The sequence below is a fragment of the Pteropus medius genome, unplaced genomic scaffold (genome assembly GCF_902729225.1).
Source record: "Pteropus medius unplaced genomic scaffold, Ma_sr-lr_union100, whole genome shotgun sequence".
NCBI classification, from domain to species: Eukaryota; Metazoa; Chordata; class Mammalia; order Chiroptera; family Pteropodidae; genus Pteropus; species Pteropus medius.
This window is the reverse complement of record NW_024342471.1, coordinates 9754128-9772460: the sequence shown is the minus strand read 5'-3', so window position 1 is coordinate 9772460 and position 18333 is coordinate 9754128. Positions and strand designations below refer to the sequence as shown.

At 37.0% G+C, this 18333-nt stretch overlaps 1 protein-coding gene across 5 annotated transcripts in view; it reads left to right on the top strand.

The window, feature by feature from the left end:
- The window catches only part of NDRG3 (NDRG family member 3), a 57708-nt gene that overhangs the window by 26732 nt on the left and 12643 nt on the right, over positions 1-18333 (top strand). For all 5 annotated transcript variants that reach the window (XM_039864268.1, XM_039864267.1, XM_039864263.1 and 2 more), the window contains 6 exons: positions 4786-4891; positions 5906-6026; positions 7553-7615; positions 8642-8702; positions 9738-9824; positions 11458-11514. In XM_039864268.1, the coding sequence (XP_039720202.1) occupies positions 4813-4891; positions 5906-6026; positions 7553-7615; positions 8642-8702; positions 9738-9824; positions 11458-11514 (468 nt within the window). In that variant the 5' untranslated portion in view covers positions 4786-4812. The remainder of the gene's footprint in view (positions 1-4785; positions 4892-5905; positions 6027-7552; positions 7616-8641; positions 8703-9737; positions 9825-11457; positions 11515-18333) is intronic.

Below are 18333 nucleotides of genomic sequence, written 5' to 3'. Positions count from 1 at the left end.
ACCTTCCACCCTTTTGTTGTTGATTTTTGAGGGATGTAGGGGAGGTTAATGTAGGTGACTTTATTCTCATTTTGGGGGAGAAGAAAAGAATCTTATAGAAAAAGCTTAGTTTGTTGGGTTTTTTTTTTGTATTTTAATCACTACCCCCAATCTCAGTTCCCTTTTTCCCTGTCATTAGAGGGTTTATTTCTCTGACAACCTCTGTCCCATCATGGGTTTGATGGTTGCCAACTGCTTAAACTCACATCATTCCAGCTTAGCAGCTTTACTGCGGAGAGAAGATCTTTACCTGTAATTCTAGGGAAAAGGTCAGGGGAGGATTCTTGTTGGCTTAGTATGTGTGTATATGGGTCAAATATATGTCCCTGGACCATTTGCTGTGGCCAGAGAGTGAAGTATTTGAATTGACCAGACCTGGACCCCTTCCTACCTGGACTTTCCTAAGAGTCCATGTTCTGAAGGTGTTCTGAGCTGTTGTTGTGTGTAGGTTAAATAGTCATTCATTCTTTTTCTCCCCATTGTTATCTAAGGCTATGTGAAGAAGATATTGGAGTTAGCTTTGAAGAAGAAAAAGATAGATTTTTTGTTGACATATTGCAAAAGAAGCTTTCGGATGAAGAGCATGATTTGTGAGAAGGCTTGAGAGTTATGGGTGGTTGAAAAGTAAAAGTAAGGGTCGATTGAAATTGTTGATTGAACGGAGCTGAAACATGTAAGAGATAAGAGGGGAGAGAACTGAGGCTAGAGTCAGAAAATGTATTACAGAATTTTAAAAAGGAAAATGTGTTCTTACTGATAGGCAGAAGGCTAAATAATAGTGGAAGCTGATCTTTTACTAGGTGGTTAAATGAGGTTTACAAATGAACTTTATACCACTACATAGAGGTAAGATAATCGCGGGGATATTAAATCAAAAATATAATAGATAATATAACAAAATATATAATAATAAAAGCTATACCCAAGGCTCATACAGTAGTCTGCTTATACTAGAAACAGAACAAAATTTCATACTAATAAAAATGTAGACATTTTTAAGATTATGTTTTCATACAAGTTTGCCTCAATTATTTCAGACTGGCCAGGGAGAAAAAGAAGTACTAACAGACATGAAGTGATCAAAATTTGACTGAATTCAGAGATATGAAAAGTCAGATTATGTAATTCTGGTGACAGTACATTTAGCTGAAGAAAAAGGTAAAAGTTGATTATTATCAAATAATGGTAATATCCTAAACTCTTAAGTTCTTTAAAAAGCTCTTAAACTACATCTTTGATTCAGAGGAAGGCAGTCCAGGATGGAAAAGTATGTCAGGAACCAGTATGATTTCAAGTTGTTTTATAGGCTTGGAGAATAAAGGGATCATCATGTTCAAGTACATAGCTTTGAAGATGGTAATTAATCAGAAAGTATTGGAAAAAAATCTATGACGAGAGCCTATTAACACTACCTTGGGCTGTGCCCTTTGAGCACAGACACTCATTGTGTAGTCACACCCTCTAGAATGCTAGGATGCAGGGTGAGGTAATTGGAAGAAACAGCGTGTGAAACAGATGATAGTTGACTAAAACAGAAAGGTGGCAGCAGCTTTACCCTCTCCCAGTGGCCTAATCATTGAATCAGCTCTGTAGCCAGGGTCTCTGCATACACATTTCTAGATGGAGACTTGTTCAAGCTCTTCACATACAGGGTTACAAAGGATATATTTAGAAATCCATATGGAGGTGAGTGTCTCCTTTCTTTCCATATTCTTTATTCTGCTAAGAACATTTACATTCACATACTTTGAAATGAAAAGAAACTGTATAAGACACTGACAACCAAGGGTTGCTCCAAATAGGGCAACAGGATTGAACAGAGCCCAGGGCCCTTTGATACTTTGGTCATTACACAATTTGAGAGTATATTATGGAAGGTAGGAGTTGAGATCTCCCTGAAAAGTTGAAATTTTGTAAGCCAATTTTAACTCCGAATTTCATGCCCTATGAAATTCAATGAAATGAATGACAAAGTAGTTACTTTGCCCTATTCCCTCATCTATTTTTAACATGTTCTCTTTTACCCCATCTCCATCTGTTACATCTCTCTTTTCATCATCCTCCTGAACCTCCTTACAACTCAGTATCCCAAACTCCTATATACAATATCCCCATCAATTACCTGGCCTTAGGAGGTTCTGCTAACCTTAGGGCCAAAGTAAACTGGTTTTTCCCTCAGGTCTCAGTAGCACATCTAAGGCCTAGCTGGAACATTAAGCAAGACTCTACTGAAGGTTTGGCTATGACAGAAGGAATTCTCCAGCAACTAGATTGTCAAGATGACAAATTGTTGCACATCTTCTCCAATTTGGGTTCTCCTGTAGTGTCATTCATCTGGCCGGGGCTCGTTTCTCTCTCTTCCTCTTTATCCTTTATCTCAAGAAGTAAAACATGAGAAAGAACAAAGTTTCTTTGTGTTCCCTTCCTGAATCTATCACTTCCCAGGAGGAAACAAGTCCTAAAGTTAGTTTACATTCCTTCTCCTCCAAATTTTTATGCTTTAAATATGTGTAAACATACATATCTATATATAGATATAGATAAACATATCTATATAGTGTTGCTTTTTAAAAATTTACGTAAGTATACACATATCTACATATTATATACATATCCTGCATTTCTACTTAGCATTGTGTTTTCAAGATTTTACGTATTAATACTTCTAGCTCTAGTTAATTCATTTTTATTTGTATTTCATTATATGACTATGTCATAATTCAATTATCTTGACCTTATAAATAAGGCTGCAGTATACATCTCTGTGCATATCTTTTTGTGTGTGTGACCATGTTTGAGAATTTCTTTAGATTATGCATAAAATTAAAACTACTGTAGGGTAGATGTCTCTTAACTTTACTAGAAATTACTAAATTGTTCTCCAGAGTAGTTGTTCTACTTTACATGCCTACCAACAGTGTATGAAATTTCTTATTTTTCTACATCTTGGTCAACACTTGGTGTTAACGGACTTAAAAATTTTTGCCATTCTGGTGCATATAAAGTCACATTTCATGGTTTTAATTTGTACTGTCCTGACTGCTAATAGAGTTAGTGTCTTCCTCCTCAGTTTTCTATCACAGCATCCTCTTTATTTCTTTCATAGCATTTATTACTTAGCATTTATCAAACTGTTATATGGGTTGGTTGATTTGTATATTTATTGTCTGCCTCCCTGTTAGAACATAATTTTCTATGAGAGCAGGGATCATATCTCTCTCATTCACTGTTTCATTCCCAGAGCTCAGTCCAGGTTCTGGTAGTAGTAGTTCAATAAATAGTTGTTTAATGAATGAGCCTGGGTGGTGGTTGAGGGTTTCCTCAATAAGTCTGACATTACTACAAGACATATGCTCATACAGTAACAGGAATTTGTCTTTATATTCCTCCCATCCAAATCCTGTACTTAATTTCATATCCATTTCACCATAACTGATTCTCTCCATTTCTTACTTCCCATTTTCAAGCCTTTGAATAGGATGTATCCGTAATAGAGAATAGCAGAAATTTTGAGTCACTTGTGGTTTGATAGAGATATCTGCTCTAGCCTGTGATTTGAGATATACTGATGGTCAAAGGCTTAGCCTAAGATTGTTCTGCGTCCCACATCAGAGAAGAAACAAGGCCTCTGATGAGGTTCATTATTAGATAGGAAATTAAGTTGAAAGCCCTTTGCCTTTGTTGGGATTCTTATTGATAGAGCTAATCTTATCTACTGTAAGACTTTCTGAAATAGGTGTGGATGATTTTGTCATCAGAAGTTCACTAGGCTACACATAGTTTTTTATTTTTGAGAAATACAGACTTTGAAGGAAATTAGAATAAATCTCAGTTAACTTGTCTACAGTCTTTTTCTTTTCCACCCAACCACTCTTAGTGCTGGTTTTAGCAGCTCTGATTGCATCTTGTTTCAGCTTTGTTCATTTCTTGAGCTCTGCTCTGACTGTAGTCATCTTAAACTTTATTCATTGCTTTGGTTAGGATACTTTGGGGTGCAGGGAACAGACCTACCCAAGTTAGCTTAAACCAGTGGCAATCCAGGGATGTCTCAGAAATAAAGCTAGAACCAGGAATCAGAGTAGCGGAAATGCCTACTGTAATATAAGCTGCCCAGGATGGAATCTCTTTGTCCCAATTACTAATCCTCAGGGAAGGAAGCTGATCCAGCATGGACCAGATGCCCACCTGACTCCAGTAAGCTGTGGCCATTAGGTTACAGTTTATAAACATGGCAGCCATAGAGCCACTGCTGTAATGTATAGGCAACACAGAAGAGCAGCTCCCAGGAGAGGGGAGAGATTTTAGGCACACACACCCATAGGTGTCTGCTGAACTTATCAGTTGCATAACATGTGTTTAAAGGCTCTGAAGCCTCTAGCTTTTTACCCAGCAACTTTATATCTTCTGCTTCCTTTGCTTTTCTTTCCCCAGGTCTTACTTGCTCCTTACTCAACTTATTGATCTCCTTTCAGTAGTCAGTTGCAAATATATTCTCAACAGATCCCTGATTTCCCCCACTTATGAAAGTGAGTTTTGTGGATAAGAAGATATTTTCTCCCCCTCATTTATTTGTCTAGAAGGAATTAGAAAGTAGGAATATTCTGCATAATATAACATCTCTCTGGTATCCTTATAATGTGTGTCCTGCCCCAGCTGGTAGGAAATAGCAGTGAATCAGGTATTGCGAAACTTCAATCTGAGAAGTCCATTCTGCCTTTGCTGAGACCTTACATTCTCTTATTACAGGAACATGATGTAGAAACAACTCATGGTATGGTCCACGTCACTATAAGAGGCCTTCCGAAGGGAAACAGACCAGTTATTCTCACATATCATGACATTGGCCTCAATCGTATGTATTTGATTTTATATCTTTTTATTAGAATACTCAATCTTTGTATATTAAAAAAAGCACATGTAAGAGATCCTAGTATTCTAATAGAACGTAATTTTCTCCTTTCTTCCTTAATATTCCATCTTCTTTGCTACATATGTTAATGGCAGGATTAAAGTTCCTGTGAAGTGTGCAGGAGAATGCATTTGAGGGATACTAGAATTAAATCTCACCTGTGTGTCATGTCTGCAAAAGGACTGAAGGTTATATAATGAACTGGTTAAGAAAGTAGAACTGAAATCATTTTTTAAAAAGTCTATGCTACTTTGGTTTTTCATATTCCAGGTTAGAAAATCCAGGGTTTGAAATTAACTTTGTGAACTCTTCAGTGAATTGGTAAAAGTACTCTTGCTACAGCTTGTCATCAGTGACTTTAAGTGGACTTTTCTAGATGGTAGTGTAAGATTCTGGCCCTTGCCACAGGCACATGGAGTCTGTATATGTGTACTTTTTTGCATGCTTCTCTCACTTTCAGAGGTGATCTGCATTTAGTCTAGTGCTAGAGCTTGTATAGCTTAAGAAGTAATTTAAGCAGTTATAGTAATAGGGTAACAATTGAAGCAGCAGCCCTTTCTTGCACCCCAGCAATTTTTCCAAGAGACAGTCTTCCACATGGTGAATGTAAGCAGCCCAAGGTACTCACTCTAGCCAGGTTCTTGGGATATTGTCAGTGTCTCTATGTCAGATAGGGGAATAAAGTACATGGAAAATGACAGTATTTTGTGCAACACCTGGGTTGGTTTCCACTTTATAGATATTGTGTGGAATTAAGAATTAGTTGTTTTCAGGTCATCGAGACATCTGGTATTCAGCCTTTAGGGCAGCTTGAATCAGACAGATTGTTCAGACACCTCAGTTTAGTGGGACAATGATTAAAAGGTAGTAAAAGAAGATGATACAGAATTGATAGAGTGGAGGAAAATTGGGGAGAAATGGAGAGACTGTAACTTTTTCATATTTTTCCTCTTGCAGATAAGTCCTGTTTCAATGCATTCTTTAACTTTGAGGACATGCAAGAGATCACCCAGCACTTTGCTGTCTGTCATGTGGATGCCCCAGGCCAACAGGAAGGTGCACCCTCTTTCCCAACAGGGTAAGGCCGGGAAGATATGCACTCAGAAGAGCAAATGACTGAGTCCAGTGGGAGAAGTAGTGTGTGCTTCCCTTCTCAGCTGATGTTATGTAATCTACAGTTGTAGGTAGAACCAACCATTCTTGTATTTCCTCTCCTTGCTCTGAGAGGACTGTTATGTACAATCGTCATTTTTGTGTTTCTCCCTGAAACTCCCAATACCTAGGCCCATACTCATCCCTCTGAGCTGCCTTGTCAGGTAGAGGTGCATTTTTACTGGACTTAGAGCTCTTGGCTTCATCCTAAACCTGATTTGCGTGGCAGAGCCAGTCTCCCCAACTCTTCCATGCGCAGTATAATTATTGAGAAGACCTTGAAGGGGAGGAGTGAAAGCACAAACTCTGCAATGCTAATTCTTCCCCTCTCTGCCTTTACTCATCTCCAGAACTACCTTTACCAATGACTGCTGTTAAATAGAACATTACAGACAAATAATGGCTAACACTTATATAGTACTTAAACAATATTCCTAACACTTTTTAAAATACTTTACATGTATTAAGTCATTTAACCTTCACAACCCTATGGGTGGGGTAGGTTTACTATTCTCATTTTACAAGTGAGGAACTGAAGCCCAGAGATACTTAGTAAGTTGGCCAAGGTTTCATAACAAATAAGCAGTGGAGCTGGGATTTTAGCTCAGTCAATCAGGCTCCAGAATCCATGTATTGACTATGTCCAAGCTATTGTGTCTCTCAAACACAAATTGGCCAGTGAGTAGTTTATCCAACAAGACTTAGATCCCATTCCCTCTTTCTGTCTGTGCACGAATGGCTCAAGAGCACTTCATCTCTAAGAGTGTTTCAAGCAGAGGCAGGCCGACTTCCCTGTCAGATGTAGAGCAGATCCTACATCATATATAGGAGGTTGTCTTAAGACCCTTTCTATCTGTAATTCTATAATCTCTATGGGTACTCCCTACTTTTCTGGGCTTGCTTGACCTTTTAGGATTAATAGTTCATAAATTCAAAGGCCATAAAGTAACCATGTTATCCTATGCCTAAGTAAAACAAATATTCATAATGAGGAGCTCAGAATTTGTGATTATGCTTAAGCCCCATAAAGCCCAATATGCTAAGCTTTGTTTACTTTTGCACTTAGCTGCCTAAATATAAGCAGCCGACCAAGAACTACTTCCTGAGTTGATTCTTACTGTTGGAAGTTTACTGAACCTGAAACCCAATTGACATGATTATCAGGGATTTGGAATCTGAGACAGAACCTGTCAGATTCTCTTCTTTTCAAATGACATCCTTTAGTCTGAGAGACTGTTCATAGAAACATGTAGGTTCTTTTACTTTCTTCTTAGCATGATAGTTGTAGATAGTTGCACAACATGCCAAAATCATTTCCAGACTGCGCATCACCTCTTGGAGCCTTTGGTAAAGGGAATGCTTTTATCTAAGAACTCTGTACTTTTCTAGCTGTTCTTGTAGTTGGGAAATGTGAGTGCGTTCTAATTCAGGAGGTATTCTTCTGGATTTCAGGTACCAGTACCCCACAATGGATGAGCTGGCTGAAATGCTGCCACCTGTTCTTACTCACTTATGGTAGGTTCATTTTGCAGTTGTTTCACACAGTGTTTATAGACTTTCTAAGGAATGTGATGGTGAGAAAACAGAATAGTCACTGCCTTCATGGAGCTTATGTCTTAGGGAAATAATTAACAAGTAAGTAAATCACAACTAAAGTACTATAGAAGAAATCAGTGGGGGTATGATAAAGAATTAGGGCAGGAGCTACATAGGTAAGACTACTCAGGAAATGCCTCTCTAAGAAGGTGGCTTCTAGTCTGACACTTGGAGGATAAAAGGAGCACCTAGACAGAGAGCCAGAGCAAGAGAAGTCCAGACAGAAGGAGTAATATGTCCAAAAGTCCCGGACCAAATGAACAAGTGGCAGAAAGGCGTGGGGTGAAATTCAAGAAATAGGCAAGAACCAGATTATATAGGTCTCATGGATCAGGTAAGAATTTGGGATTTTATTCAAAAGAAAAAAAAAATAATGAAGGCTTTTAAGCAGGTGCATGATACCCAATTTAATCTTTTTAAATGACCATTCCAAATGTGTAAATTGAACATCAGTAAAACTGTTTACAATTTTTTAAAAAGGATTACTCTTGCTATGGAGAGAATGGGTTGGAGAGGAGTAGAAGAGAAAAAGCAAGGAGACCAGTTAAACTATTATAATAGTCAGGCAAGAGGTAGTGATATTTTAGTACTAAATACTGTCGTGGGAATAGAGTGAAGTAAATGGAGGCAGATGGAAATATTTTGATGGTAGGCTATATAGGACTTGCTGTTGTGTTAGACATGGAGGTGATAGAGTGAGATCTCAAGAATGATTTGCAGGTTTTAGTGATACTTCATTTAACCTTAAAATCAACTTAGAAGTAGGCGGTTATATCTTTGTTTTATAGGTAGGGAATCAAGGCTCAGAAAATTAAAGAAACTTGACCAAATTCTATATTTGATAAGGATCAGAGCCAGGATTTGAACCCCATTGTGTTCTTTCCATTACGTCATGCTACCTCCAAATGAGTTCACCCTATCAATGTTCATGTGTTTCATTCACAGTGTGAAAAGCATCATTGGGATTGGAGTTGGGGCTGGAGCTTACATCCTCAGCAAATTTGCAGTAAGTGCATGGAGGATTAGTCTCAACACCTTTGAGCTACTGCCTAGATCACAGCTCTTACTGCTGTGTTAAGTGACCAGGTACTATTGTAGGTCTATGTCAGTTTTTAAATAAATTCTGTCAGTTCCAGATACAGGTTTGAATAAAGCCTTGCTTTATACTTACAGTACCTGAAAAATCACAAATGAGGGCTGTACATCATCAATAAAAAGTAATTCTTAGAGAATACTTACAATGGAATTGTATACAGCCATTAAAATTTTGTAAGAAGAGCTTGTAATGATGAGATTGACACATACTAAAATGTTAATGAAGTTAGAATACAGATTCACCTAAAGTTTGTCGTAGGCATAGGAAAGGAGTAGAATGAAATTTACTAAAATATTAACAAGGATTGATATTGTATGGTAAGATAATATGAAATTTTATTTTCTGCCTTTTATAATTTCTTTGTTTATCAAATTTTCTGTAGTGAGCATAATCAGTGTAATCAGAGTAGAGGAAATAAGCTAGAGAGTTTTGAGTTTATATAGAAATGTTCCAATTGATTTTTTTTTAAGGGACTTTTTTTCAAATGCCTCCTGATTGATAGGACAGTCTTCTGAGTGTGGTGTCACCTAATCATGTGGCTTCAAAAAAACCTTAAGAAGCCCCTTTTGGGAACAAAGGTATATGAATATGAAATAGCCAGTTTAAGCCTCAGCAGCCCCTTATGTCAAGTGGTTCCAAAGGCACTTTCCCTGCAGAGATATGCTCAGGCGCTTTCCTCTTCTGTGGAGATAAAAAACATGTCTCCCCAAGAGATCCTAGCAAGGAAAGATCATTAGACAAGGAATTAAGAAACTAGTTTTCCAGATGCTAAGTCAGATTTAAAGAGCTATTTTTCTGTATATTCTCCCTAGCACCTCTCTGAAGTCTTACTTTTAAATCTGAGGCATTAAGGCATAATAAGAATTAATTAAACCATGCTCCAATATTTTTAGAAGAACATTGAGAGTGGAACTTTCATACTGTTGTCTTTGTCTCTGATTTCAGCTCAATCATCCAGAACTTGTGGAAGGCCTTGTGCTCATTAATGTTGATCCTTGTGCTAAAGGCTGGATTGACTGGGCAGCTTCCAAAGTAAGCACCAAATAGTGTTCACTGGCTCATCTCTAGGTCCTTTCTCAGAATGGCTTATCTGCTTTTTCATTGAGGAATGTACAGTTAAGGGCAAGAGGTATACAGCTTGATGAATATTTACATTTGTAATCACCACCCAGTTGATATACAGAATATTTCCAGTTCTATTCTTTATTAATACTTTCTTTTCTTCCCAGAAATAACCGTTATTCTGACTTCTATCACCGTAGACTGGTTTTATCTATTCTTAAACTTCATATAGTTTGAATAATAGAATATGTATTGTTTCATCTCTCATTTTCTGATTTATCATTGCCTCATTGATGTGTGTAGCAGTAGCTCTTTTTAATTGTTTAGTATATTGTGTGAATACACAAAATGAGTGGTTAGATGGTTATTATAAATAAAGCTCCTATGCACATTCTTTTACCTGTCTTTCAGTAGACAACACATTTTCTTAATTTTCTATGATAAGCATTATTGATTGCTTTCATAATTATTTTAAAATATTAAAATATTTCACCTACCAGCAGACCAGATTCTAAAAAATCTATCCATTTCTCCCCACATTTAAGTTCTGAAGAAATGTTGTATACCCTAGCTTTGAATGAAATATATTAACAATGCTATTGTCAGATGCTGTGGAAATTCTTTTTTATAATCTGACTTATTTAAAATTTATTCTGATTTCTGTCTAGCATGAGTACATTAAAACTTAACTGAACAGTCTCAATAATGTGTAACAACCTAATACAATTATAAAACTTTAGAATAACCTTATGAGTATTAAACATGAAATGAGATTGGTTATTAATTCTGATTTTTAATTTATAATCTGTGGATCATTGATAACCCATGTGAAGATTCCTGGACTTCTTTCTTCCTTAAACTTCTTGGGACTATGTGATCCTGTTGCACCCGTATCCAAGAATGTCTCCCTCATCTCTTCTCCATCCCCAGTTCAGTACTTCACCTCTGATCCAAGTCATAATTGAGCATAAAACAAACAAAAAAGGCTTAAGAGGACTCAACAAAGTTTGAGTTGGAAATTTTTCTGAAAATAGACTAATAATCTGCAGATTTACACAGATTGCTGCATTTATTAGACTGTGATCTGCATCATTCTGAAGTGGGGAAAAATTAAGAGAAAAATGTTTGAAATGCAGTAACATTCTGTAAACAGCAGTTTCCTCCCACTCCCTGAAATGAAGATAGCAAAAACTAGACAAAGAAGAAATTTTTTTGTCTCTTGGATAGCTTGGAAATGCTCTTAAGTTGAGTCTTATCCATAAATACAGTACAGATGCAGAAATACAGGCAGGAATGAAGTAACTAATAGCTGTGACTTTTTGGTCTCAAATTTTCAAAGAAGTTGTGGCCTCATTTCTTCCAGCTGCCTATTTCAAAGCAGGCTATGTTATTACCCTGAAAGCAAGACTTCATTTTTTTCTGACTTGTTTCTTGTTCTCATGTCTTTAGAAACCACTATCTCATGAAAATATGTGACATTGAGTTGTGTTTTTATTTATTGAAGGATAACATATATGCAGTAAAGTACATTAATCTTAAGTGGACAGCTTGATAATTTTGTACATATGCTTATTCCCTTTACACAAAGTTTTTATCCTTTTAGATCTCAGGTTTGACAACCAATGTTGTGGACATTATTTTGGCTCATCATTTTGGGCAGGTAAGTGCCTATTCCAAGCAGGAGAGCTGTGTTTATTGGCTTGCATGCAAAGAAGGGGTTTATCTCAGGAAAGAATAGATGCCTTAGAATTCACCTGATCCTAGTGCTGTATGAGATGCATGTGGCCCAGGAAAGGCCAGTCTTGGGGAGAGGCATTAACTCAATGCCACATGGCTCTTGGCATTTGTAGAGAGATGAGAGAAGGCATCATCCCTACCCCCACCCCTACCCCATACACACACCTGTTCCCTGTAAGCAGCATGCCATATGTTACTGTTTGACAACATCACGTGCCTCACCAAACATCTTTAGAGCCAAAATGAGGTCTGGGAAAGGCTTCACAGAAATAGAAATTTCACAGAAAAAAGAAATCAAGAAATGTTAGCACTAAAAGAACCTTAGAGATTATCCTATTCGATCTCCATGTTTTACTGGTAAGGAAACTGAAGTCTACAGAGAAAGTGACAGTTATACGGATAATTTTGGGTGAGAGAGGGGATCCCAGTCCTCTTTTCAAAGAGAAAAGTGAGTTGGATAATACAGTTCTGACACCAATTACAGTTTGTGTATTTTTTCCCACACCACCAAGCAATTCTTGGACGTCAGCTGAGTGTCCTACAGATCAACTCAATTATACTATCTACCTAGTGGAGATATTGTCAGATCCCACAGGTTAAGGGCTCAGTCCTACAAGACTGCGCCACTTCAGATACCAGTCACAAGTTCAGGCTGTCACCTGTGCTTCTGACAGACCAGCTGTATATCATAGGTTTCAACAACCCCCTTTTTGGGGTTAATTAATTTGGTAGAACAGCTCACAAAACTCAGAAACATTTTACTTACTGGATTACCCATTTATTTCAAAAGGATATAACTCTGGAATAGTCAGATGGAAGAGATGCATAGAGCAAGGTATGTGGAAAGGGGTGTGGAGCTTTCATGCCTTCTTCAAAGTATGCCTCTTTCCCAGAACCTCCACATATTCACAAACCTGGAATCTCTCCAGGTTTGTGGAGGCTTCATAGTCACAATTGATTAAATCACTGGCTATTAGCTTTTGAACTCAGTCTCCAGCCCCTCCCCTCTCTCTAGAGGTCAGAGGGTGGGACTGAAAATTCTAATCCTCTAATCACTTGACTTGTTTCCCTGGCAACCAGCCCTATTCAGAAATCTTTTAGGGGCTTTCCAAAAGCCACCTCATTAACAAGACAATTTTATTGTTCACTTCCAAAATTCCTAGGGCTTTAGGATCTCTGTGCCAGGAACAGGATGTAGACCAAATATATATTAATAAATCCCAGTATCACATGTGACCTATGAAAGAGTGAGAGAATAAATGAGCAGTGAGGTTGGAGAACTGTGAGAAGATGAGAAAAAATAAGTAGGAGTAAAGTGCACTCACCTGTAGTCTGTGCGTTGGAAGGAGAGTGGTAGGTGGTGAGGAAACTAGCATTTACTGAGCACTCATTATGTATAAAGCACTTTGGCAAGTACTTTAAGACACAAATTCAGATATTTTTCCTGTGGTTCTATTAGACTTATTTTAAAGGAGAAATTGAGGGCCAGAAAGGCCACATAACCTTACCACCATTATCCAGATTGCAAATGGTTTGCATCCAGGTCAGACTAACTCCAAAGTTCAGTCTTTTATTTAGATTATATTTTATTGAAGTTAACAAATTCACATGTTTTAGAGTAGAGATGTTCTACAGGACTTAATACAAAGAATCTGCCACCCACCCCATTTCTTGCTTCATAGAGATAGCCACTTTAATTCTTTTAGCTATTTTGGGTTTTGTCTCCTTATTGCTCTCTTTAATTGAGGCATAATTTACATAAAGGGCAAAAATCATACGTGCATCCCACTGACCTTTTATGTATATATATTCTCATGTAAATAACTACCACAAAATCAAGATATAGAACATTTCCATCACCCCAAAAAGGTTCCTTTGTATCTTTTCCTACTCTCTAATCCCCTTCTCCAAACAAGGTATTTACTGTTGTATTACCTGTAAAGGTTGGTTTGCATGTTCTTGAACTACATATATATAGAATCACATAGTGTACACTCTTCTGGATCTGGCTTCTTTTTCAATATATTGTCTTTGAGACTCATCCATGTCATTCTATGTATCAGTTCATTCTTTTTATTACTGTATAGCAATCCATTGTGTTAATATACCATAAATAAATATTTCTATGAATATTTGTTATTTCCAGGTTTGGTTTGGGAGGTTTTTTTTGGGGGGGGTTGTTTGTTTGTTTATTTGTTTTATTATGAATAAAGCTGCTACGAACATTTCATACATGTCTTTTTGGATATATGCACTCAATTCTCTTTACCTACTTATCTCTAACTACGTATATGTTTCTGCTTGTTGACTTTTTAGTTGTAGGCATTATCTGTTGGCATTCCATTATAGAAGACGATTTTTCTCTATCTCTAATACACACTCGTCCTCATGACACACATTTTTTTTTTCCACCACTCTACCTTTCCAATGTAACATGATTTGGATTAGATACATTTCCAGCATTTCCACTACCGTTCTATGTAAATGTTATTCAGAGCTGTGCCATGACTGCTTTCTTCTTTTGTACATTTCTCCTTTGCCAGCTGATAGTGTTAGAATTTATAAAGGATACTGGAGGAACACTGCAAGGTGACAGTGGAAGGAAGGCACTTTCTTTCTAGATTTTGGCTCCTTTTTTAAAAATGTAGCCCTGGGCTTGGCGTACAGGCCTGGTAACACTCAATTCAGCATCCTTCGGATCACACTGTCCCCATCCTGTGGGCCGTTTCTGTACGATCCAGACAGGAGACAGAAAGCACATACTTTGAGCAGAGGAAATTTAAAATAAAATATTGTTAACTAGTAGAAGAAAGTTAACTTCTCAGAGTGGTAAAAGAGGACTCTGAGGGGCCCAACTGACTTAGTTGATCCCCCACCACCAGGCCTGAGAATCTGGTTCTCACAGAAAATAGCCAACCAGTAGCAAAGAAACCTGCCAGAGTTTGAGGGCCATAACTGGTCCATAGAGCCGCTTACGAGGTGAGGGAGATACATGTCTAAAATAAGGTCTGAGCTGCTACAGAAGCTGCATTTGGCTGCGGAGAATGTGGGCTAAGGGTGCAGCTGCAGCTGGTCTGTGAAGGTTCCTAACACTTGAGCCACTGGCTCCTGTGCTAAATTTTTAAAAAGAAGTGGCAAAGGGAAAGTGTTTACGCAGTTTAGCTCGTTTTATAAGGAATGGTAGACCTAAGGCTGGGAAACCAGAGATTGAAAGCACAGTTTTCCCCAAATAGCTACTGCTCCCTGGCTGGCTGTCCATATTTAATGAGAGTGGATCACTAAAAGGCCTATGGATACCATATGAGGTTTATTGCTATGGGCAGTCAGACCCAGCCATTTCTTTGGGAAACCCCTGATGTCAACATTTTTAGATCCTTTCTGTGGTAGTAGTCAGATTCCCCAGATAAGTTTTGAGATTGTATACCAGACATTAGTATTCTTGGACCCAAATGCCTGAGGGCCTCAACATTCAGGCTTTAAACTTACACTTAACCTTCCTGTTTGAGTATGGTATATCTACTGCCACCTAAGTCTGTGGTCTCCCAGATTAAAGACCTTGTATTTTATCATTTCCAGAGAATAAACCTAAATACAATTAATTTTTGTATATTGATCTTATAGCCTTAAACCTTGCTGAACTAATTTATTAGCTCTAATGGTTTTTGTGGATTTGTTAGAATTTTCTATATACAAGATCATGTCTTCTGCAAATAGACATAGTTTTACTTCTTCCTTTCCAGCCTGGATACTTTTTATTTCTTTTCTTGCCTAAACATAACTTTCTAGGTCCTGGCTAGAATCTCTACCTCTGATACTGTGTTGAATAGAAGTGATGAGAGTGGACACATCTTGTTTCTGATTTTAGGTAAAGGAAGTTCTATTCCTGGTTTATTGAGTACTCTTATCATGAAAATGTGTTGAATTCTGTCAAGTGCTTTTTCTTTATCGAGATGTATATATGACTTTTGTTCTTTATTCTTTTGATGTGGTGTATTTTTTTGTTTCGTATGTTGAACCAACCTTGCATTCCTGGGATAAATCCCACTTACTCATGATTACTAATATTAAGGATTTTCGTGTCTGTATTCAGAAGGGATATTAATTTGTAATTTTCTTATGATGTCTTTGGTTTGGGTATGAAGGTAATACTTGGCCACTTAGAATGAGTTGAGAAGTATTCTCTCTTATTTTTTGTAAGAATTTGGGAAGGATTGCTCTTGATTCTTCTTTAAATGTTTAGTAGAATTCACATCAAAGCCATCTGGGCCAAAGCTTTTCTTTGTGGAAAGTTTTTATGTTGCTAATTTAATCCCATTACTCATTATAGATCTATTCAGATTTTTAAATTTCTTCTTGAGATATATATATATATTTTTTTTAACATTTTATTTCTTTATTTTTCCCCTCCTCCTTCCCCGCTCCCTTCTGGTAACTACTAGTCCATTGTCCATGAATCTTCTTGAGATACTTTATAAGTAACTTGTGTCTTGCTAGGAATTTTTCCATTTCATCTAAGTTATCTTATTTGTTGACAAGCAATTATTCATAATATTCCCTTAATCTTTTTATTTCTGTAAAGCTGATGGTAATGTCTTGTTTTTCATTCCCGTTTTTAGTAATTTGAGTCTTGTCTCTGTTTTTCTTGGTCAGTCTAGCTGACCAAGTTTTGGTTTCATGTATTTTTCTCTATTCTTTTTCTATTCTCTATTTCACTTATTTCCACTAGAGTCATTATTGTTTTCTTTCTTCTGCTTGCTTTAAGTTTGCTCTGGGCCTTTTGAGCCATGCTTCTCTTGCTCAGGCCCGCTTCCACGTCTGGAAGTGTACTTCCTTCTAATAAAACTTTTCTGCTGTTAAAAAAAAAAGTTTGCTCTGTTTTTTCTAGTTTCTTAAGGTGGAAGCTAGTTATGGATATAAGATCTTTTTTATACAGGTATTTACAGCTACAAATTTCCTCTATACACTGCTTTAGCTGCATCCAATATGTTTGGATATTTTTATTTGTCTCAAAGTATTTTTTAATTTCCTTTTGATTTCTTCTTTGACCCATTAGTTATTTAGGAGTATATTGTTTAATTTCCCAAATTACCTTCTGTTATTAATTTCTGATTTCATTCCATTTTGGTCAGAATATACACTTAATATTTCATTCCTTTTCACATTTATTGAGGCTTATTTTATGTCCTAACATATGGTCTGTCCTAGAGAATGTTCTGTGTACACCATGAGAAGACTGTGTTCATTCTGCTGCTATTAAGTGAAGTATTCTATAAATGTCTGTTAGGTCCGGTAGTTTATAGTGTTGTTCAATTCTTCTATTTCCTTGTGATCTTCTGCCTCATTATTCTGTTCATAATTGAAAGTGGGGTATTAAAGTTGCCAACCATTACTGTTGAAATTGTCTGTTTCTCTTTCAATTCTGTTTGGTTTTGCTTCATGTATTTTAATTGTTATATCTTCCTGATATTGTCTTTATTAAACTAATCTTCCCTTGTTAGCCCCTTCACTCTCGTCACTGACAGCCTAGCAGCCTTATTGAGTCTGCTAAATGAGTGATTACAGTCTTCCTTCTATTTTCCCACTTTCAGAATGTTATTGCTGTCGTGACTTTTCCTATTGTCTTTGTCCTTATGAGTTTATGACTTATAAAGAAAATTTTTGATACCATTTTTATGATTTTTCTGGAAGGACCAAAGCTGTTTTAATCCAACATCTTTAATTAGAATTCTCAAAGACCACAATCTTTCCACTACATAATACTGGGTACAGTAGGTACTTTCCTGAAGACATAACATGTTTGGTTTTGACTATACACCTTAAAAAGCAGTTCACAAAATTTACAAAATTCTATTCTAAGTGCTCTGGGAGAGACAAAGATATATAGGATGACTCATTTTCCAGAAGCTCATTCTGGAAGATGAAATATGCAGAAATACTATTATAACACAGGTAAAAAGATAAGGAATAAGAACTACTTTACATTGATTGCCTTCAAATTTCAGACAGATGTTTTATATGTATTAATCAATTCGATCTAATAAATTCATAATGAGAATTGTAGTATTCCCACTTTATAGGTGAAGAACAAATTGGTTTACACAAAGTCAGTAGCTAATAACATATGGAGGGGAGGAGATTTGAAGCCAGATGTGCCTGACTCTGAAGTTTTCCTCTTTCTACCATTCCAGGATGCCTTAAGAGAGGCACCATGAGGGCTTAGAGGAATTCAAAGGCAGGAGAGGTTTACTTCTGATTTGGGGATCAGGGAAAGCTTCAGGGTAGAAGAGGTATCCCAGCTGGGCCATGAAGGATAGATACGATTTAACATTTTAGATTTGGAGAGGGAGCGGGGATCATTCCAGGGAAGAGGAATAATTTGCTCTAAAGCAAAGAGGAAGGAATTATAAGATGTATTCAGGGGATATTAAGTAACCTGGGCGGAGACTTGGTGTAGGATACCTGTGGGAGGTTAATTAGCCAAAGCAGTTACTTCTAAGGCCTTCTAACAGTGCCCAATGTGGAAGAATGAGGCTTCGAGGTATTTGCTTTCAAATATGTTAGAAACACTATTTCAAATAGGGGAAAGCTAAGACCAGAATTTTAATGATTTCTGCAAAGCAAGAACATCCTCAAAAAATATATATATATAATGTATGTTTAATTAAAAACATGAGTGAACACACAATGCAATACACATATGATGTATTATTGAATTGTACACTTGACACCTATATGATTTTAT